Here is a 24,509-nt window from a genome sequence, read left to right on the forward strand (position 1 = left end):
ATAGCCCTAAGTACTTCTTAACCTCGTACGTTTTATACGAGGTTACGAAGTACTTAGTGCTACGAACGTTTCGGGAAACCCACCCCTGGTTAGTAGGAAGTGGCTGCCATTTTATTTTGGGTTGGTTGTGTCTTTGTTTGTTAGTAGTGAGATAGGGACTTGTGTATTTTCTTTTCTGGGTTAGACATAGTCAAATTTACTTTCTAGTTTGGGGAAAGTTTGTTTATTATTTTGGCTTATGTCACTTCTGAAATGATACCAGAGTTGTTGAAATTTCACCCCATGCTTCCAGAAGCCGCTCCCACAAGTTCGATTGGGTTAATGGGCACTTTTTCGTACCATACGGTCAAGCTGCACCCACAACAGCTCAATGGGGTTAAGATCTGGTGACTGCGCTGGCCACTCCATTACCGATAAAACACCAGCTGCCTGCTTCTTCTCTAAATAGTTTGTGCATAATTTGGAGGTGTGCTTTGGGTCATTGTCCTGTTGCAGGATGAAATTGGCTCCAATCAAGCGCTGTCCACAGGGTATGGCATGGTGTTGCAAAATGGAGTGATAGCCTTCCTTATTCAAAATCCCTTTTACCTTGTTCAAATCTCCCACTTTACCAGCACCAAAGCAACCCCACACCATCACATTACCTCCACCATGTTTGACAGATGGTGTCAGGCACTCTTCCAGCATCTTTTCAGTTGTTCTGCGTCTCACAAATGTTTGTCTGTGTGATCCAAACACCTCAAACTTTGATTCATCTGTCCATAACACTTTTTTCCAATCTTCCTCTGTCCAATGTCTGTGTTCTTTTGCCCATATTAATCTTTTTCTTTTATTAGCCAGATATGGCTTTTTCTTTGCCACTCTGCCCTGAAGGCCAGCATCCCCGAGTCGCCTCTTCACTGTAGACGTTGACACTGGCGTTTTGCGGGTACTATTTAATGAAGCTGCCAGTTGAGGACCTGTGAGGCGTCAATTTCTCAAACTGGAGACTCTAATGTACTTGTCTTCTTGCTCAGTTGTGCAGCGGGGCCTTCCACTTCTCCTTCTACTCTGGTTATGGCGCATTTCTTTTAGGCAGGTGGTGCGCACGCGCACACACTGCTTGATGTTTAGACAAAAGGGACCCAAATGCCAAACCATAAACAGAAAACCAAAGAACTGAAACCTCCGCCAAAAGGAGTGCGGGAAAAGAGACAAAGAAAAACCCTACAGTTAAATATAATGAAGGACAAAACACGATAAACTGAGAAATGACGCGGAGTGGAATCGACGCGCGGTAAGTACAGAATAAAAATGAAAACTAATTAGAATAACAACTGAAAGACGCGGAAATACTTCAACGCGAAAACGAGAAGGCGAGAGAGAGGTAAGTGAAACAAAAATCGTCAGGGGAAAAAACCCGACTATCCGACCAACAACTGACTGTCCTCTGGGACAACACCGCCCCGACCCCTTCATCTGAGGCGTCGACCTCCACGGTGAAAGGGAGCTCTGGGTCGGGCGTGGCGAGAACCGGGGCGGCCACGAAACGCGCTTTAAGGGCGTCGAAGGCCACCTGGGCCTCAGGGGTCCAGGCAAATGGCCCCGGGGATTTTTTGGTCAGGGCGGTGAGGGGAGCGGCAACTTTGCTGTAGTCTTTGATGAAACGACGGTAGAAATTGGCGAACCCTAGAAACCGTTGCACTTGGCGAAGTGTTGTGGGTACAGGCCACTGAGCTACGACCTTAGTTTTAGCGGGGTCCATAGCAAGCCTGTTATGCGAGACGATAAAAACCCAGAAAGGGCACCACAGTGGCGTGGAAGACAGACTTTTCTAGCTTAACATAAACCCGACGGACGTGCTTGACATGCATGTGCTGCGAGCGACTGTATATTAATATGTCGTTGAGGTAGACGTACACATATCGGTCCAGAGCCTCTCGCAGAACGTCATTAATGAGCCTTTGGAAGACAGCGGGGGCGTTCATGAGACCAAATGGCATGACTAGGTACTCGTAGTGACCAGACGGGGTGAAAGCTGTCTTCCACTCGTCCCCCTCCCTGACCCGAACCAGGTTGTACGCGCACCGGAGGTCCAGTTTGGTAAAGACCTTGGCCTGCTGAAGGGACTCGAAGGCAGTGGCCATGAGAGGCAGCGGATGGCGATCTTTCACGGTGATTTTATTCAGGCCCCTGTAGTCGATACACGGGCTTAAACCCCCATCCTTCTTGCCCACAAAGAAAAACCCTGCCCCAGCCGGGGACGTAGATGGCCGAATGAGACCGGCCGCCAAGGCTTCCTGGATATACAGGTCCATGGCTTTACGTTCGGGCCTAGCGAGAGAGAACAGCCTACCCCGGGGAGGACTGGTACCAGGTCGAAGGTCGATGGCTATGTCATAGGACCTGTGAGGAGGAAGGACGCTAGCCTGTTTCTTACTGAACACCTGTTTAAGGTCGTGGTAGACAGAGGGAACCCGACTGAGGTTAATGGATTCAGGGGGCCCATCGGGAAAACCGGCTTTATGAGCGAGGAGACAGGACTGTTTACACATAGAACCCCACTGGCTAACCGTCAGGTTGAGCCAGTCTATTTCGGGGTTGTGACGCTGGAGCCACGGAAGCCCAAGGATAAGCAGTGTTTTGGGGGCACTGATGACGTACAGGGTAAGGTGCTCAATGTGTTCTCCTACTGACAGTTTGACGGGAATAGTTTGGTTGGCGACCTCCCCCGAGGATAGCGACCTGCCGTCTACGGCAGCAACAGATAGTGGCGTTCGAAGAGCGAGCAACGGCACCCCAAGGTCCTTAGCTAACATGGCGTCTATAAAGTTACCAGCTGCCCCTGAGTCAACGAAAGCCAGCTGTCGATGCTCGGTGGTGCCCCGCCATGACAGGGTTGTGTGAAGGCTCAGACGAGTGTATTGAGGAGATCCCGAGAGGCCCGCCGGTAGCCCTGGCTTTTCCCTGTAAGTCAGGACAGGTGGCGATTTTATGACCCGGGCTACCGCAGTAAATACACCGGCCCTCTGACAGACGTGTTTGCCTTTCCTGCGGGGTTAACCGGGTCTGCCCTATCTGCATGGGCTGTTCCTTATTGTCCTCCCCGGCTTCACTGCTTGAGACCGGGGGATTAACCCTAGGTGCGTGCGTGGAGCTGTTGCTGTGGGAATGGTGCCGCTGTGTGCGTTCCCGCAACCTGTTCTCCAGCCGAACCACGAGACCAATGCATGCGTCAAGGTCGCCGGGGGGCTCGCGGACAGCCAACTCATCTTTAAGGTTGTCATTAAGCCCCTCCTGAAAAACCGCCAGCAGGGCTGCGGACTCCCACTGGCTCTCTGCTGCTAGTGTTCTGAACTCCAGGGAATACTCAGAGACTGTTCGCTTCCCCTGGCGCAGACGCAACAACCGACTACCCACTACTCCCCCCGAGGCAGGATGGTGGAACGCCTGCCACATGGCCTCGGAAAAGCGGTTGTACGAAGCGCACAGCTCTGGCTGGTTTTCCCAAACCGGGGTTGCCCACGCCAGTGCCTTCCCAGAAAGCAGTGTCACTACGTATGCCACCTTGGCTTTTTCGGTGGGGAACTGTGACGGCTGCTGTTCGAACACAAGGGAGCACTGAAGCAAAAACCCCCTGCATTCCTCCGGGTCCCCTGAGTAATGTCTAGGCGCAGGCAGAGCATTTGGCATTTGACCTCATCATCAACCTGTCTCCTCCGACTCACGTTCTGGGTGTGGTCTTTACAAAAGCCACCAGAACATAGGATATAACAGTCACTCCCCATTCACCTCTCAGACCATCACCTTCTAAACTTCTCTTTCTTCCTCCCTGCCATTTCCACCAACACAGGGAAACACAATGACTAGACACAACTAAGTAGACAGGACAACACACTAAACTAAACCAACAGGGACCAGGGTACACATGTGAGATATGACAAAATGTAAAGAACAGAATGCTCATAAAACTAAAGCGGTATAAAGAAGAACTAAACCAAATAGCAAAGAGGCAGGCACACAACGATGGGCAGCGAAACGAGGAGTACTTAAAATCCACGAAGCACAGAAATGACAACGAACACTTACACAATGAATACAGAGAAAACCTGAACACAACATGCATTAAACAAAGTGATCACAGCGTGACAAACGAACAACAGAGCAGAGTAATTATGCAGGCTACTAAGAAAACGCAACAACCTACAACTAGACAAAAGCAGAGACTAAGAAGTGAACTACACACGACTAAGACATGATCCAGGTGAACGGGGATACATGAGCAACAGAGAAATGCAAGTGATTACAGTGATAACAGGTAATAGTAATACTCAATAAGGAAGACATAAAATAACATGTGAAGAGAAACCAGGAATATGCAAACGTAAGAAACAGAGAAACCAAGAAAGTGAGAGCAAGGCGAACAGGGAAACAACAACTTACAGACAACCACTGACGAGGAAGCACGGGACAGGAGAAACTAAATACACAAAGATAGGGACACGAGAACGAGACACAGCTGAGAACACTGAGGGCAGGGGCGTGACAGACGGAGGAAACTATGGTAACAGGGAAACAAGGCGGGACAAGGGAGGAGGGCAGAGCTTGGTGTGGCACCTTCTCTCCTAAGCTTATAGGATCTGTCTCATCCACCCCTTGGCAAACGGAAGTACTACGCAGCCGCAGGAGAGTACTAAGAACTGCAGAAAGGCTGTAGAAGAAAAGTCACCTAGATTCAGTTCCCAGCTCATATCAGTCTCTCCTTTCAAAGTTCTCATTGTAAGTCACACCAGCAATGTTGGCCTACTATAGAGAGAAATTTGAGTCATCCGCATCCAACCCATGCAAACTATTCAGTTTTTTTTTTTTTTTTTTTTTTTTTGATTTGATTTATGCCAAGCCAAGCCAACAATTACAATCCAATATTACAATTATATATAAATATTCATATTTTTACAGTTACACATATGCATACATTACGCATACATCAACATACATACAACAACTTGGAAAGGAGTGGGATGAAGCCATGCTTATTAATTCCCACCCCCCGTCCATCCCAAATCAGAATCCATCTTTTTGCTGCCATCCACAACCCACAACACTATCACACATACAAATAGTATAGATACATAGTATCCCAGATTTATTCCATATTACATATGTCCATTTCACATTACTATGTAGGTAGTTATATCAATATGAATTACTCTACTAACAATAACAACATTAACCATGATAACAACAATGGTTATCATCACTATTACTATTAACCATCACCCTTATCACTACTATCGTCATCATCAATATTTATTATTATTATTATTTTTACTGTTATTATTATTATTATTATTATTTTTTTTTTAATCATAATAATTAATTCAGTTCTGTTTCTTTTCTTCTTAACCCGCCCCCTTCTCCATCCTTAGTCTATGACAAATTATCTCTCTTCTTCACCTAGAAGCAACTTCATGGTCCCAATCAGCCTGGCTTCAAATGGGCACACTCAACAGAAATGGCCCTCAAAGTGGTAACCGAGAAGGTCCATGCTGCCAAGGCTAACAAGCTATCATCAGTTTTAATTTTTCTGTAACTTTCTGCAACATTTGACATGGTCAACAACAACATCCCTTGTTCTTTCTAGCCTTGGTATGACTGGCTCTGCTTGGAAATGGTTCCAGTCATACTGTCAGGTCCTGCACTCCCCGGTCTCGCCACCAATCAATCAATCAATCAAAATTTATTTGTATAGCGCTTTTCACAACACATGTTGTCACAAAGCAGCTTTACAGGATTTACAAGGTTAACAATACAATGGGTCCAAACCAGATGGTGGGGAATAGGAAGAAACCTCGGGAGGACCAAGACTCAAAAGGGAACCCATCCTCCATTGGGTGGCCCGTTAACACACAAATTACACAAAATCAAATAATACAGACGAACACACAAGTCACACACAAATCACACAATCAGAATAAGTATAATGTAATTAGAATGAAAATTCTGGGTGTTGATATTGTCACTGTAAATGTCTTGTGATGAACTCCAGGTTTTCATTCCGTGTCAGAGCGATGATACTGGTATTGTAGGCTCTAACTGCAGTGTTACTCCCCAGGTGAACCTCGCGCTGCTGCGTTCTGAACCAGCTGGAGTTTGTTTATCGATTTACCAGAACATCCAGCTAGAAGACTGTTGCAATAATCTAGACGAGAGGATATGAATGCATGGATTAGTTTTTCCGCATCACTAGTATTTAATATGTTTCTAATTTTAGCAATGTTGCGTAAGTGAAAGAACGCTACCCTAGTTATATTACTAATGTGTGTATCGAACGAGAGATCTGGGTCTATTGTGACACCTAAGTTCTTTACCTCTGCGCTGGGGGTTACAGTAAAAGAATGTAGATTCAATGCTACATTACGTATCTTGTCTCTCGCTGCCCTAGACCCAACTATTATTAGCTCTGTTTTATCCGGATTTAGTGCTAGAAAGTTACACACCATCCAATGTTTTATCTCTTCTACACACTTCTCGATTTTACTGTTTACACCTAAATCATCGGGTTTTGCTGATAAATATAGTTGAGTGTTGTCTGCGTAGGAGTGGAAACTGATGTCGTGTTTATGCATAATCTCGCCTAAGGGTAACATGTACAGTGTAAATAGAAGTGGTCCTAGGACTGTCCCTTGTGGGACACCATATTTAACCTGCACAGATTTAGAGGTTTTATTATTAACACTTACACATTGGAAGCGGTGGGTCAAATAAGATCTAAACCAGGAGAGTGCAACTCCTCTAATACCTACCGTGTTTTCTAGTCTATCCAGCAAAATCTTGTGGTCTACAGTATCAAAAGCTGCACTAAGATCTAACAGTATAAGGAACGAGACGTGCCCATTATCAGACGATATTAGTAAATCATTCACTATCCTGATTAAAGCTGTTTCAGTGCTGTGGTTCGTTCTAAATCCTGATTGGAACTTTTCATGGATACTATTTGATTGGAGATAATGGCTTAACTGATTGGAAACTGCTTTTTCTAGAATCTCTGGATCTCTATAGTTGGCTAGAATCTCTGGTTTTTTAATCAAGGGTCTAATTACGGCGCATTTTATCTGTTTGGGCACATACCCTAGGTTAAGGGAGGAGTTAATCATATTAAGTAAGAGCCCTGCAATGGCTGGGAGTAGGTCTTTAAACAGACGGGTTGGAACTGGGTTGAATATACATGATGTAGACTTAGATGAATTAATCAGTGTTGTGAGCTCTTTTTGCAATATAGGATCGAAGCTATTCAGCTCAGTAATATTTTCAGAAGCGTAGTTACTAATACCTATACTACTGGGGTTGGATTGGAGGTTAGGCTTTGATGTATTGTGACTCTGTAGTCGGATATTATCTATTTTATTATTTAAAAAGTTTAAAAATTCATCAATAGTGTGTGTAAGTGCTGTATTAGAACTAGTGTCATTGATATTTCTTGTTAGTTTTGATACAGTCGCGAAGAGAAATCTAGGGTTATTGTTGTTTTCTATTAGTGTCGAATAATGAGGCTCTAACTTGTCTAAGATATTGGTGAGTGGTGAATAAAACTGTTGTGTTGCCTATTCTAATTCATTCGGCTGCAGTGGCATAGTGTTTGGTAGTTGTTTATAAATGTTGTTGCAGTGTCGGATGTGATAGTGCATGTGATTTTTGTATGGCACATCTGATGTAAATCGTATATAAAGCTATTTCATATATCAGTAGGGAGTGATCTGAAATGGCGTCATTTTGGGGGATGATTGCCAAATGTTCTATGTTTAACCCGTAAGTAAGTATTAAATCTAAGGTGTGTTTACAGCGGTGAGTAGGCCCTGTCACATTTTGGGCTATACCTACTGAGTCTAGGATTGGGTAGTCACCAGCAGTGATGGCTAAGTTACCTTGAGAAAGTAATCCGATTACTGATTACTGATTACTCCTTTTAAAAGTAACTTAGTTACGTTACATATTACTTGATTTTAAAAGTAACTACGTTAGATTACAAGTTACTTTAGTAGTTACATTCAGCAGCAAAATAAATTTTTCCAATACTCACTTTATTGGAAGTGCATTTTTAACAGTAACAATGTATTGAAGCCGGTTCGGTAACCGAGGCAGAAACTGCTTAATCCAAAAATCCCGAGGAGGGAAACTTTATTGATAACGCAACCCTGGCGCGCGCAGTCGTAGTAGTAGTCACTACAGTATTTCCTGACATTACTTTTGTGTAGCTGCACGGTATTATTTGTAAACATAATACAAGCGAACTGGGGTGGGTTTCCCGAAACGTTCGTAGCGCCAAGTACTTCGTAACCTCGTATGAAACGTACGAGGTTAAGAAGTACTTAGCGCTACGAACGTTTCGGGAAACCCACCCCAGTTCAGTCAGACAGCTTGTGAAACGAAAAACCATTATACCAATTTCAAGCATTTTAAAGTAGGCTACGTTAGTTAAAATTCCAGCACTTTTCAAACGTGGAACACAGTGCAACATTAAAATTCTTCAGGTAAATGTTCCTTCCCCTGTTTTTGAGGGGTGTTTCTTTACACTACCACATATCGTTACAGGAGGACACTGCAAAAAATGACTTGTAAAACGCGCTCGCGCTCTCACAGGGTCGCGCGCAGCGTGCGGAGTCGAGCGCTACGGTCAGACGCAAAAGTAGAACTGAGCCAAGAAGAAAGCAAATATATATTTTTTTACTAGGGAATATAAAAATAGTAACGCACAGTTATTCGGATAAGTAACTTTAATCTGATTACTGGACTGGAAATAGTAGCCGTTATACTACTCGTTACCGAAAAAAATGGTAAGATTAGAGTAACGCGTTACTACATCACTGGTCACCAGAGGTCTGACTCCCCAGAGTTTTAGTGTGGCCCAGCTGTCTGTCATTACATCTGATTGACAAGCGTATTTAACACTGCCCAGCCCTCTTGCTCATTGCAAAGTATTGCCATTCTTTCTTAGTTTGCATACCGGGCGTTTATCTCTATAGCCTCTTTGTGTATGATCTCTCTGCCTGGTTCTCTCGACGTTGCCTTTGCCTTGTCCTCGATATTGCCTCTGTTATCTGGATTATTCAACCCCTGCTTGTACGACTATGTTTTCTGGATTGTCCGATATTAAACCTATTTACCTGCACATGGATCCCAACCTGTCTCATGATTCTGATCTGTTACAGAATACTTCGCCTCCCATGGATCCAGCAGGTCTGTCTTCACTACTGGCGGCTGTTCAATCCCAGGGTAGGTTGTTTGGTAGTCACGACCAACTCCTCCATCAACTGAACGCAACCGTAGAGACGTTGACTCAGTACGTTCAAGGTCTAACCTCACCTGCTGCTCCCGCTCCCGGACCTGTAAGCCCCACACCATCACCGATGTCAGAACCGCGCCCTAGTGCCTTTCCCTCAGTACGTATGTATGTACTAGTGATACGTATTAATTACCTATTAATCTCGCATATGGGTCTGTTAATGAGCATTGTAGCCATTTCACAAGTGATTGGTGTTGGTGTCCACGGCATATGGAAATGATGGCAAACCAGACAGGGTTTAATTAACCCTAACATAATTAACAGACCTCTTATAGACTACCCAGGTGTACTATAAAGGTGTATATCATCACATAATTAACAGACCTCTACCCAGTCTACTCAGTTATAAAGGTGTATATCATCACATAAATAACAGACCTCTACCCAGTCTACCCAGTTATAAAGGTGTACACCATCACATAATTAACAGACCTCTACCCAGTCTACTCAGTTATAAAGGTGTATATCATCACATTCTCAGGCATCATGTTCAAATTGCTCATGTGTTTATTTAACAGGTTTCTTCTCTAATGTTTCTTCTTTCTTTGAACCACATCTTGGATCTCCTTCAGGAGTTTCTCCTTTGTATTTGTGATGTTCTGAGCAGCTTTCTCCAAAAGATCTCTGATCGTTTTGTCACTGTAAGCTGACTGAAAGGTGTGATATCTCTTTTTCCACTTTTCAACTTCACCTGGGGAAACAGGCATAGATCACTCATAACAGACATAGATCTCTTATAACCCTATTGTCTTGGCTGTCTGTTATTTTATCTCTGGATTTGGTGAAGATGTGCTTTGTGCTTGAAACATGCATGCACAGTGAAGCCAGTTACACAGTGAAGGATTGTTTACTGTATATCACAGTTACCTTTACAGTTACCAACATTAAACAGAGGGATGTGAATGACAGTTGGAGCTTTGTTGTCCTTAAACACATAGATGTCGTGTAGTTCTTCACCAGGTCCAGGACGCTTGACTGTAGGGAAAGGGATCTGCAGGTCTGTGCACATTTGAGCAGATCTATATACTGTCTGTATGGGGCAAAAAGCACAATTTTCAAAATTAGCTGTTTGTGCGTGTGTCTGGGCACTTTGTGCGTGTGTGTGTGTGTGTGTGTTTGTGTGTGTGTGTGTGTGTGTGTGTATGAGCAGGTTCAGTAGGAGCAGGTTCAGTAGGAGCAGATTCAGCAGGAGCAGGTTCAGCAGGAGCAGGTTCAGTAGGAGCAGATTCAGTAGGAGCAGATTCAGTAGGAGCAGATTCAGCAGGAGCAGATTCAGCAGGAGCAGATTCAGCAGGAGCAGATTCAGCAGGAGCAGGTTCAGCAGGAGCAGGTTCAGCAGGAGCAGATTCAGTAGGAGCAGGTTCAGTAGGAGCAGGTTCAGTAGGAGCAGGTTCAGGAGGAGCAGGTTCAGGAGGAGCAGGTTCAGCAGGAGCAGATTCAGTAGGAGCAGGTTCAGCAGGAGCAGGTTCAGTAGGAGCAGATTTGCATTTATTATGCTATACAGCAATCAGATGTCAATCTGCCTATCCAGAGACACATTTGATTACATAGTCTATGGTGTTGTGATCAGATGCAAAGCACTTTTGTAAGTCGCTCTGGATAAGAGCATCTGCTAAATGCCGTAAATGTAGTCTATGTGTGCGTATATATATATATATATATATATATATATATATATATATGTGTGTGTGTGTGTGTGTGTGTGTGTGTGTGTGTGGTACCTCAAATGGATCTCCAGCACTGAAGTCAAGTGAAATAATGAGGTCAACGTTTCGTTCCTTTCTCAGTACAGAGAAGTAGGGAGAGTTGAGTAACAGTCCAGCATCCTCATATTGTCGAGTCTCTGACTTCAGGATGCTGGGGTGAACTTCAGCAGCTGATAATGACAAACAAGACTCATTACATGAGATTCAACCAGATTATATGCAGATACACACAGACTAGCCCTGGAGAACCCACGGGGTCAAATTTGGTTTGTGGTTAATTGCTGCCATCCAAAATGAGCAATTAAAAGTCCTCACCAGGATTTTGCTCAAGCTTGCTCTAATTTTCTAATTAGCAATCCAGGTAAAATTAGTGGAATCAACACAATCCAGGAAGCCTGAGCAAAATCCTGGTGAGGACTTTTAATTGCGGCACCTGGAATTGACAGCACTAATATATATATAACCTCAAAAGCCTAGAGTGCCACTTCTGACCCCTGTATAGTGACACCTATGTAGTGAATATTGAACTGCAGTTAGTAACAGTGTCAGTGACAAGATGGCTACCCACATGCTGTTTTGTTGAGCTGCAAACCCAGGAAACTAATTTGGCTTCTCAGCAAATCAGAGGTTGGTAAAATTTTTGTGACAGTCTTGTATTTGGCTAAAGCCTTCAAATAAATGTATTTTTTATATGTTTTAGTAAGTTACCATGGTAGTACAGGGACAGAGACTAAGAAAGTAAATACCTCTTTATTTTTAGGGAGTATGGCCGCTCCCTTTTCAGGACAGGGAAAGCAAAAGTTCACTGTAAAACAAGTATTAGAGCAACTTGAAGCTGATGTTAGTGACTTTGGCCCTGAGTTTGACAGTGATAGCAATTCTGATGAGTTGTTTCACCCGCATGAAAGAGATGGTGGTGAATCTTCTTCCCAAGACAGTGACTTGTCCAATAACTCGTCCAGTGATGAAGATGGGCTGTTTGCCAACACTGCTAGTGCACAGATGGAGCCAAATCCAGCCACCAACACTTACAAGTGGGGAAAGAAAGACTTTCAGTTGCCTGACATAAACTTTCAAGGTGAACAGGTTAAGTCATACCAGGATGCTGCGACAGACACCCCACTGGTTTACTTTCGACGTTTTGTTTCTCTTGATATGCTGGAAAATATCGTGGAGCATACAAATCAATTCAGTGTTCAAAAGCATAGAAAATGTGTAGACACTTCAGTGAAGGAGCTAGAACAAGTTCTAGGAATGTATCTCAGAATGGGATCAGAATGGGGTACGTCAATACTGGGAAAGTGAAGTTCGTTATGGGCCTGTGGCAGACGTAATGAATCGCAACCTATTCAGCCTTCTACTCTCTGCCATCCACTTTGTATACAATGAAACGGCCAGTGAAGAAATAAACAAGGATCGACTTTGGAAATTGAGACCATTTTTTGATTCTTTTCGGAGGCAATGTCTACAGCTCCTCACCAAAAACCATTGATGAGATGATGGTGCCGTACAAATGAAAATTTGGTGGCATAAGACAGTACATCAAAGGGAAGCCACATCCATGGGGATTCAAAGTGTGGGCACGCTGCGATGTCACTGGTCTCCTGCACGACTTTGACATACATCAGGGAAAAGGTGGTGGTAATAAACAAAAAAGGAAGAGTCAGTTGGGAGTTGGTGGAGACATTGTGATTAAGCTATGTGAATCACTTGCAGAGAAAGTACATTTCCTGATTTTTGCAGACAATTTCTTCACTTCATTGCCCCAATTGAGAAATTATTGGCAAAGGGAATCTACTACACCAGAACTGTGCAAAAAAAACAGCATGCAACCGGATAACAGACAAAGAACTGTCCAGAATAGGCCGTGGATCCTATGATTATCGAATAGAGTCCAACACCAACACTGTTTGTTTGAAATGGCAAGACACTAAAGCAGTTTGATGTCAACCTATGCTGGATCAGAGCCTATGGGAAAAGCTCAGCACTGGGACAAGTCCAAAAAGCAGTACGTCAACATTGATCAGCCGAACATCATCAAGGAGTATAACACTTCCATGAGAGGAGTTGACATGCTGGATCCACATCTTGCACGCTGTATAAATTTCCCATCAGGACCCGTGGCTGGTACATGATACTCTTCTGGCATGTCTTGTCTGTCGTACTAATCAAAGCATGGCTTTACCAGCATGACTGTAAGGCACAGGGAATCAGTGGATCAAACATCCTCAAACTTTTCAGGGTTTGGTAGCTCAGGGCTTGGTTGAAGTTGGAACAGAAAGGAGGCGGGGTAGGCCATCAACTCCTGGCCCATGCTTCCCACCACCACCAAGATTTCTTCGAGTTTATCGGAGTGCAGATGTTCGTTTTGACCAAATCACCCATTGGCCTGTCACGGAGGAAAATTGCCGTTGATGTGCTGTGTGCAAGGAGAAATTGTTTCAAAGACTACCACAATGTCTAGTGTGAGTTCCTCTGCCTAGCAGAGCATATTTTTGGATAAGCAAATACTCAGTGTTAGTTATTTCCAGGGCCTTGTGTTCCCGTTTCCATTGGCCAAAGTGTATTTGTATATTTGAAATTCTGTTCTAAAGTTTATTATTCTTAATTTATTATTTGTAGTGACATTTCAAAGTGGTTTCTACAAAATGTCTATGACTACAAAGTGTTTGAACTCCTAATTGGAATGGCAAATCGTTGAAGCGTTTAAATCACACTGTAGTAGAAACATTCAATTCCATTGTAAGTGCACAAGTGTATTTAAATATGAAATGGCCAAACTCATTGTGGTCACATAAACACTTGATAATACTGGGACATTTCCCACCTGCCATCGTATACAGGAAGTTGTATGTTGCTCCCCAGTTCCACTGACAAAGTTTCTTTATGCATTTTAAATGGAGAATCCCAAGTCCTGACAAGATAAAATAGAGAAATTAACACAGATCTCAGCTGTTCTACAAAATGAGACCCTATAACACAAACAACATCTGGACAGACCTGTCACCACTTTTACTGAACTAACATAATGTGCGTTTGACCACACTGTGATGATGAGTGTACAAACAAGTACACACAGCGGACGAAAACAGAGGGCGAAGTAGACCCAAGTGCAGAATAAAGCAGACAGAATTCAGTGACGGTGAAATTAATCTGCGTGCACGTTACATACACACACAGTAGCCAAACGAAACACAAAAGACGCGGAATACTCAACACGTGAAAAAAGAAAACTCAACCGTAGAGACACGAGAGGAAAATAACAAAGGCAACTAAAATTATGTGGAAAAAACTCAACACGTGACAATGAAACTAACAACGCCAGGGGAAGTAACGGGCAGCAGGCAAATACCGCAACAAACAAAAACCCTTCCCAAAATAAACGTGTAACGGATAGGAAGAGAATCAGTTAGAAGAAAACTTGAGGAGGACCAGGAAGCGACGCAGGAGATAGATACTCGAATAAGAGGCAGGATAAATACAGAGAAAGAGAGAAAGGCAAAGACGGTGAGACACATTGCAACAGGAACGCAACGTAATGAGCAGAGAGAGGCTGCGAGAGAGAGGCTGAGAGAAGCCGTGAGAGAGGCTGAGAATGTGACGGCAAGCCATAACGATTCACCAGTGATCCGTCACAACAAACTTCTTTAAGTAGCTAAAGAGACAGGTGTGATGGATCACTGTTGATTGCACTTATTGAGTCTGGCACTGACTCGGGAGTCTCCCGTGGCAGCTGGAGGAGCTGTATCTCAGCCCTGACACACACTACTTGTACTAGTAAAATAAAAGGAAATTAACATTCATCAAGCAGATGTATGACTTTCTGAGTAAGATTGTTTAGGAATTACTTAGGAAGATCTTTCAGTGTAAAAGAGTAATCAGACTATTATGTAACAGTGAATTAAGAATTACTGCAAAACATTTTCTGCTTAGTGTGTGCGGCTGCTGTCTTATTTTATTCCTGTGAAGAAACATTAAGATAAAACAGGAACAACACTCATTCTCTAATGTCTCACATCCAGAAGTGACACAGAATAACTGAATATTAAAAAAGGAAGATACAGATATTAGTCAGTATTTCTGCCATGTACATGTAGAAAACATCCTAGGGAAATTAAATGCAGAACCAGTGTGAAATAATGTCTGTCTTCTCCTGCTTATTCAAATGTGTATAAATAAATACATACTAAAATGATTGGATCACTGTTCTGAAAATCCATCAGGAGACCCTGGGGCATGACTCACCCTTATGCTCTGAGAACCAGTCCAGGAAACAATGGCAGACACTCATGGCATGCTTCTTCAACTGCTCTTTGGAGACATTTGGATCAAGTTTGAGCTCGTTTCCTTCTTTATCAAACTTTCCTAAAGAGAAATGTTTTTAGTTTGCATGTCTTAAATGCTAGTACAAACTATTGCTATAATAATAAACAAAAATAATGTATAGATGCACAGAAACAAACATTTTCAATATTAGGTCAATAGGACTCCACTATTCTCAATAAAGTACTGATTCATAATGTCAGGTTAAATAATGCATGCTCTGTTCTTTACATTATGGAATAGTTAGGTGAACACAACCTTTCAGTAACTCATTAATCTTGGTTATGTGCTTTTTTATATCCTCTTCTCTGAAGAAATGATGAATTAGGTCCAGAAGGGCACACAAGATCTGGTGACCTTCTTTCGTTTTTGGTACCATTTGTTTCTCTGACACTAAAGAAATGAAAGAAAAAGTAACTTTATGTGCTATACTTCTTGTTATGACTAACATAAACAAACTAACTTTTTTACTAGTTCATTTTCATACTTTTGAAAAACTGTTGTAGCTCGTTACCAATCCACTTTCTAATCTCAGCTTCATCAGCTAGTGCACTACCACACAGACCTTCAGAGATTCAAGAGAAATGAACAGAGATTAAATACACAATATATATAGCACAGACAGCAAGACAAAACTGCATTATACATGTCAGTCAAATGTCTCAGCTCAGTTACAATAAAAACATATATTCTATTTAGCTGTTTCTAAATGACAGGAAATGTATGCAACTTTTCATGGAGTCTGGCAAAGGGTAGGAGGTGTTGGGCTATGAGTAAGGGAGTCGGATTAAGTGTACGGGAGTCTCGTGAAGTATAGGGAGAGTCTGGTTAAGTGTAGTGGGAGTCTGGGTAAATGTAGGAGAGTCTGGTTAAGTGTAGGGGTAGTCTGGGTAAATGTAGGGGAGTCTAGGTAAATGTAGGAGAGTCTGGGTAAATGGAGGGGAGTCTAGGTAAGTGTAGGGGAGTCTGGTTAAGTACAGAAGGAGTCTGGTTAAGTATAGAAGGAGTCTGGTTAAGTGTAGGTGAGTCTGGTTAAGTGTAGGGGAGTCTGGTTAAGTGTAGGGGAGTCTGGTTAAGTGTAGGTGAGTCTGGTTAAGTGTAGGGGAGTCTGGTTAAGTATAGTGGGAGTCTGGTTAAGTGTAGGGGAGTCTGGTTAAGTATAGTGGGAGTCTGGTTAAGTGTAGGGGAGTCTGGTTAAGTGTAGGTGAGTCTGGTTAAGTGTAGGTGAGTCTGGTTAAGTGTAGGTGAGTCTGGTTAAGTGTAGGGGAGTCTGGTTAAGTGTAGGGAGAGTCTGATTAAGTGTAGGGGAGTCTGGTTAAGTATAGTAGGAGTCTGGTTAAGTCTAGTGGGAGTACATTATAGTGTTTCCCAGGTGTCTGCATCATACATTTGAATGTTAAGTTGACTTCCTTGACAGAAACAATAGTGATGCATCCCATTGTTACAGGCCATAATGACACTGCTCAGTGAACCTTATGCTCTAAATGATCACTTTTGCTCTAAATCATCACTGTTTCTGAAATTATCACTTTTGGCCAAGATGGTTCTGCAGGAAGTGGACCATGTAAAGTTTTTCCAGTTGAAAAATAGTGGTTGTGAAACTTTTCTCATTAGTGAAGCATCTCATTAGTGAAGCATCACAATTACAGTCTCTACTTCAGTATACAGCGGTTAAGTCCCACTACATGTAAGCACTGACAAACAATGCTCCTTTTTGTCTTAATGCAACAAACAATAATTTGCAACAAAAGAGATTCCTTCAACATGCAGCAATTTCACCACTAGTCACATCTTCACCATTGGTTAATTGGTTCAAAGCATCAAGTAATCATTATGTAAGGTAATCATTATGTAAGGTAATCATCATGTGAGGTAATCATCATGCTAGGTAATCATCGTGTGAGGTAATCATCGTGTGAGGTAATCATCATGTGAAGTTATCATCATGCTAGGTAATCACCATGTGAGGTAATCATCATGCTATGTAATCATCATGTAAGGTAATCATCATGCTAGGTAATCATCATGTGAGGTAATCATCATGTGAGGTAATCATCATGCTAGGTAATCATTATGTGAGGTAATCATCATGCTAGGTAATCATCATGTAAGGTAATCATGATGTGAAATAATCATCTTGCGAGGTAATCATAATGTGTGGTAATCATCTTGTGAGGTAATCATCATGTGTGGTAATCATCATATTTTGATGCTTGGGCATTACCCTTTGGTGTCTCAGATTCCAGTGCATATGACAGTCCCATAGACTTCTAACTAAATTGAACAGCATCAAAACTGGACACTGATAGAAAAGTGGTACCTGATCCATTTGTAATGTTTAAGTCAAATGTATCCCGTAATTTATCTGGTATTGGTTTGTTGAACATTGAGTTTTTCTTTTGTGTGCTTTCTGTATAAACAAGGCTGGTGTAAATCTTACTCCATAGAGAAAAGTTTAACACGTACTGGAGTTCTAGGGATGCTAAGGGTAAGCCCCGCCCCCTTCCCAGGCGTTACCTTGTAGGTAGAGCATGTCAATCTCAGGCTGTTCCTTGATCTTTATTCCATTCTTAAACTGATTTCCCAAACATCTGGAATCCACAAAGGCTCCAGTGAGGGAGTAGCCACACTCATCTGGGGTGATCTCAAACCAAACATCTACAAACACAACACACTCTAAACCTTTAATTACTCACACTCTCATCTGGGGTGATCTCAAACCAAACATCTACAAACACAACATACTCTAAACCTTTAATTACTCACACACTCATCTGGGGTGATCTCAAACCAAACATCTTCAAACACAACATACTCTAAACCTTTAATTACTCACACACTCATCTGGGGTGATCTCAAACCAAACATCTTCAAACACAACATACTTTAAATCTTTAATTAATTATACATTCATATAGACATACACACATTTGCACACAACACAGATAAATACATACAAGTAAAAATACCTTTATACAGTCTATCATGGCTGCACTGTTTGTCAATCACCGTATAGATGGGATAAGGGTCTCTGGTGTGCTGACCCCTCTGTTCTGTGAGAACATGTTCATCAATCTGCAGAGATATTACAGATGGCAACATTTACGTGTACTTCTGAAATCACTCAGTGAAAATAGCTCTATTCACTATGATATTCTGAGTACATGTAGTAAAGACAAGTAAAGACAAATTTATAGCAAATATAATATCCTGCAAGGGTTGGCAGCAGCGCCATACCACCACCGACCAACAGAGGGAGCCTGGGAGGCAATCAAGCCTAATAAGGTGGTCAGGCTTTAAAGAGCCTGGGAAATCAGACTCGCATTGTTGAGTCTTTGTTCATTGTTCTGACAATCAACCCGGCCAGTAATTTTTATAGGAGCCTTGGGGGATTTTCCCTTGAGCTCCTTTCTCTCTTTCTACTTGAGTTTTTTAACTTTTCTTTTTACTTTGGGTTGTTTATCCCATGTTTGATCTCCCTCTGCTAGTCCCTGGTGTTGTCTTATGCAAGAATCTTATTGATCTTTTGGTTGGGAAATCGGTCGGTTCTTAAGGTGATCCTTACTCAGTGGTTGAGAGAGCCAGTTTTCCCTCTTCTCATATTTAATTTGTTCTCTTTGGCTTAGTGGTAGAGTGTTGGTTTGTTAAGATAACAATCTGGGTTCTAATGCCACTTTCAACCTATTAAGTGTTTATTTATTCCTTGCCTCCCGATTGGCTTATGAGTTCAGCACTATCACAAAAGCAGCCGTGGTGGTTTCCCCATTGGGCCTCTGCTGTACCACCTAATATGGCCAGGGCCCACGTTACATATCCTGAAAATATTGTAATTTTTTTTTCTTCAGAGGTGTAGATTTCACAACAGATCTGGGGTGCATTTCCCAAAACGTTCATAACTCTAAGTACTTCGTAACCTCGTACTTACGAATATTCTTAAATTTATGAGTGTTTCCCGAAACTCTTTGTAACTTACGTGGTACTTATAGTAGTTCATAACTTAAGAATATTCGGACCCATTCGTAACTCACTAAGTAGTTCTAAACTACTTGAAGCTTGAGTTGAAGCTCACGTGCTGTTCTACCTCAAAAAGGATAGAGGCTGCTACTTTCAGTCGTGCTGGTTTGAAGCACGCCATTACAACGTTTGTGTTTATGTGTATTAGTATTTTCTTTTGAAGTAATTACATTGCATATACCACATTATTCAAATGTACTTTCAATTATTTATCATTAGCTGATATGTTCCCTATATTTAATTAAATATCTCCATTTATCATCGTGTAGTTAATCAGACTTTCACAATTAATTTATGCTTTACAAAGAAATGGCTACATGTTGGCCTATTAGGATTGTTTTAACTTAAACAATCAAATTGACTGATTAATCAGTAGCACATATAAGTAACCTGGAATAAGGCTAGCAACAGTGGCGGTTCTAGGGGTGGGGCCACAGGGGCATTGGCCCCAGCTGAAATCTGATTGGCCCCCTGAAGTGCCCCTGTCCTGTCACTCATCTGTCCTTTGCCCGAGAGCGATAATCATCAGATTATAGGTGGATGCAATTCCATACCCAAACACTAGTGGCGCCAAATCTGAATGCCCAGCGTGAATAAAGCTTACACAAGAAGATTTGCGCGATCCCGCGGAGAAAGTTTTTCTATCCACAACCGATGGCACTTTTGAGGAGTTGGTTGGGAAGTCATAAATCCCTGTTTACTCACAGCTGTCATGTAGCTTAAGTCTGATTAACATTAAATTAAGATGCAAAGCTAACATTAGTTAACAGTAGTGTTAACTGAGGCCCTACTTGTGTTTAGACATGAACGTTAGCATTTCGCTAATAAATGTAATGCGAATTCACGTTCTTCATTGTAACTTACATTTCTGTGTTAACATTAAATAAAATGTTTGGCAATGATAGAGAGTATAAAAAGAAAGGGTCAGTGTCAGACAAGAATTCAGCAGTTTTTGGCCAAAAGATTGAGCCAGCCAGACGCTGAAACAGAGCAGAGAGAGAGCAGCAGAAGACTAGACCAGAGGCTGGTCAGGAGCATCAACAACAGTTAATGCTGTAATGTATGATATTGTAACTTGTGAAATGGCACATAAGTTCACTGAATTCGTACACCTCATAGTGATCATTTACCATAACTTTAATGTAATGGCTTAAATGTTTATTGGTTCATATATCACCACATCACTTTATATTTTAAGCTTTCAAGTCTTTCCTTCAGTTTTAAATAAATAATAATGTGGTCTTGTAGACAACATGGTTTCTGCTGAATAGTTTGTGACATATATTTGTGTTTTAGCCACAAACTGGGACAGGTCTCTCTCTGATGAGGACAAGCAGAGTGAAGTTGATGACTTAACCATTCTACTGAGCCACCAGAGTCACCAATCAGTGCTAATCCTACAGGATCGGATGGTAAGAGGCTATCTTGGAAAGTAATAACTGATTGCGTGTGTATTGTGACACTAGGCTTATGTTAAATAATTTGTCATTTGCTGCTTTCAGACATCTTCCAGTGTGGTGCACAGAATCCTGTGCAGACGTCAAATGATTGTTCTGCTCCAGTAGGACCTGATGGTATGGTTTTCATTCTGTAAATAGTCTTTAAATTTCAGTGAATTATGCACTCATTCACTTACTGTTGCTGAATGCCATGAAAGTTAAAAGTTGAGGGATATTAACAATTGACTGTGTGCTATTGTGTGCAAGGATGTTAGACAAATCCCCCTCTATGGCCCCTCTATGAATATTGGCCCCTCTATGAATATTGTGGCCCCTTGATGGCCCCTTACTCAGAAAAATCCTAGATCCTCCACTGGCTAGCAATTGCGCTTGTGTGATGAACATGGCGGCTCTTCAAAGGATATTGGATTTGAATAGGAGACATTTAAGAAGACGATGTAATCCACGAAGCCATGCAGTTCAACTGAATGCAGCACAGCGTTTGAATATGAACCCCCTAAATTTTCCAGATGATGTGCTGTGTGACAGATACCGGCTACGTAGGGGGGAGATCATGGCTCTCCTTGAACTTGCGCAGGAGAAGCTGGTTAGAGGAACAAGGAGAAATTTTGCCCTTAGCCCCACAGTGTAGTTAGACAGCCCTCCGATTTTATGCCACAGGTGGGTTTCTGTAGACTGTTGGTGATGCCCATGTACTAAGCAAAGCTGCAGTATCTAAATGTGTGCATGCTGTTACTCTTGGTGGTGCTTCTCCCTCTGGAAGGCTCTGGAGATGCCTCAGAACTGCTGATATGTGAAGGTCCTGGGTATGTAGGTCCAGGCGGGGTAGAGGGAATCTCACCCAGACACATTATACCCCCTGGTATCCCTTCAGTAGCTGTGGGGCCCAGTATCCCAGTGCCTTCTCCTCCTCAACAGTAAGGGAACTTGTGGACATTTGACCTCCACCAGTCTTAGCCCTCTCCTTTCTGAGTTGTACCCCCTTTTTTTGGCTTGACTAGAGAAGTCATGCCACTTGTCCCTTACCCCTGTGCCCGATCTCTTAATGCCAGTACAAACACTGATATCCTTTGCAACATCATCCCATTATTTTTTTCCACTTCGTCCACCATTTAGCTCAGTTCCCTCAACAGAAAGTTTCATTTCCTTTGATTGTTAGCCATGGTTTTGAATGACATGTGAAGGGTTAATTGTGTCCTATATATATATATATATATATATATATATATATATATATATATATATATATATATATTATCTATATATATATTATTATATAATATTATATAATATCTTATTTTTTTTCTTATACTTGACATTTCAACACCTATTAGTTGTTAGGTTTTATGATTGTCATTTTCCCAATGATGATTTTGTGTCGTAATAATTAAGAAATGTATGTAAATTGGTTGTTCAGTTTTCGACTAGCGGAGCTTTTCCAGTGCAGATGCAGTGGTGGAGTTAACAAAGAACTACTTAAAACTCATTTGTAAATTTGGAGACTAAGAAGGCTTTTGGGAAACACTCGTAAATTTGGCGTTCTTAAAGTTACGTCGTAACTTTAAGTTGTTACGTAAGTTGTTCGTAAATTTCTATGATTGTTTGTTATCAGAAAACGCACCCCTGAAGGTCATATCCCCATAAATATTGAGGGAAGAAAATGTGTATTCTGTACAATAACAATAATATTTGCAATTTCCATGGCACTAAACACCACACAGCATTACATACATACAATATTTGCTTGTGGGAATGTTCATGTTATATTTTTCTTTTCCATACTTTAAAATGTCAACTCTTGCATTGAATGGCTCACTCTCAAAGCAGTTTATATATAGTACATTTGCAAAATTCAATAAGTATTGTAGATTAAATTTGATGTTGATGTATATTTACCTGTAGACATGCAGTATAGTACCACTCCACTCAAGGATAATTTTTTTCTTTTAAATATTTTTTAAATATCTGTCTATAGGATATGTTCACAGTTCTTACCTCCTTCACTACACTAGGCACAATGCAGGATGCCCAGATGTCAGTTAAACTGAAGTTGTCTCTTTTAAACAGTTTCTCTAGTTTCTTGTGTTGTTCAGATTGGCTGACGTGGCCACTAACGAGTCTCTGGATGATGCTTTTTCCCACTGTCTCCATTTTGGTGGACCAGTCTGGTTCTTTGTACACTGATGACATGCACCTTCAGAGGAGAAACACAGTGTTTACATTATAAACAAACTGGAATAGTTGGATTTTCCTCCTCAAGAATAGAGATGACAAATATGTATAATATTGTTTTGTTGAATATGTGTACAAATATTTGTCTGTGCATGTTTTGAAAGAATAAGGTTTTCCATAGACATGAATGTTGAGGCATATTGAGGTTGAGCGTGTGAGGTGCTGTTCTGTGTGTGAACATAATAAAGATGTATAAATATCTGGACGTTCAGGATCAGTACCATGTAGATCCAGAGACACCACTGAGATACATGATACAGTCCAGCAGTCCCTCTTCACCCAGCTGACTCAGAGACCCCAGCAGTCCAATCATAGCTCTCTCCCCTCCACCAGAGCCCAGCACAGCAATGTTGGGTACCTCGTCCTGCAGGTGTAGGAACACACACCCTAAACCCACCACACAGCTGGGGAGAACCTACCAGCACAGCAATGTTGGGCACCTCGTCCTGCAGGTGTAGGAACACACACCCTAAACCCACCACACAGCTGGGGAGAACCTACCAGCACAGCAGCTACACACAGTCTGCAGGACTGCAGGATTATTGGTGACCAGTATATGCACAGATTTAACACTGATGGACAATGTTATGAAATATGTAAAGATGCTGTACAGCTCTGAGAATCTGTATATCATTGGTCCAAGCTCCAGTGCGGGCAGCCTATCAGCTGTGAGTGCTGCAGAGGTGTCCCACCCACACTGATCTTAAACTTAAACATGCTTCGTATTTCAATTCTTATATACATTTCACTCCCATTTTGCTAACTTGGGGAAAGATAGAAAGAGATATAACACATATAATCAAAATGTAGCACAGAGCAGAACAAGTGATTAATATAGTTATGAATCTACTTTACCAGAGTGCAGGGTATATTGTGCTTCTGCAGACACTGTTGGACAGTCTCTCTCCTGCTGGACACATGTTGTCTCTCAGCCTCATTCAGAGAGTGTCCAAGTCTCACAACACTACTCATACTATACAATAGTAAGAAAGGCATGTAAGAACACAGTCTATCAAAGTCATCTACACCAACCCTTCACATACTAACAGGCTTTCACTGTAGTGCTTTTGTTCAGTAGATATATCTGACATTTTGCTGAGCAGGGACAACATAGCATGGTAATGCACAGATAATAATAATAAACATATTAATTTATATAGCGTATTTCCCAAAGCAGGGGTCTTGTTACAATGCAACAAGGATCAGGGACAAAAGTGTTGTTGAAAGAGACGAGTTTTAAAGACACTTGGAGGATGAAACATGAGTATGTGTTTATAGGGGAGTATGGGTTTAAAGGGGAGTATGGTTTTAAAGGGGAGTAGGTTTTTAAAGGGGAGTATGTGTTTAAAGGGGAGTATGGGTTTATAGAGGAGTATGTGTTTAAAGGGGAGTATGGGTTTATAGGGGAGTATGTGTTTATAGGGGAGTGTGTGTTTATAGGGGAGTATGGGT

At 41.9% G+C, this 24,509-nt stretch overlaps 1 protein-coding gene across 1 annotated transcript; it reads right to left on the reverse strand.

Annotated features, from left to right (window-relative positions):
• Window positions 1-9,834: 9,834 nt before the first annotated feature.
• LOC143516392 (cytosolic phospholipase A2 gamma-like) lies at window positions 9,835-24,029 on the reverse strand. The gene is made up of 12 exons (XM_077007942.1): window positions 23,913-24,029; window positions 23,279-23,421; window positions 22,821-23,019; window positions 18,321-18,426; window positions 17,869-18,009; window positions 15,839-15,916; window positions 15,610-15,744; window positions 15,274-15,393; window positions 13,856-13,942; window positions 11,044-11,198; window positions 10,190-10,352; window positions 9,835-10,013 (listed from the first exon to the last, which is right to left on the reverse strand). The coding sequence occupies exons 1-12, from the start codon at window positions 24,027-24,029 to the stop codon at window positions 9,850-9,852; spliced, it is 1,608 nt and encodes a 535-aa protein (XP_076864057.1). The 3' UTR covers window positions 9,835-9,849.
• Window positions 24,030-24,509: the final 480 nt, after the last annotated feature.

Source organism: Brachyhypopomus gauderio, chromosome 6, assembly GCF_052324685.1.
Source record: "Brachyhypopomus gauderio isolate BG-103 chromosome 6, BGAUD_0.2, whole genome shotgun sequence".
In the NCBI taxonomy this organism is placed as follows: Eukaryota; Metazoa; Chordata; class Actinopteri; order Gymnotiformes; family Hypopomidae; genus Brachyhypopomus; species Brachyhypopomus gauderio.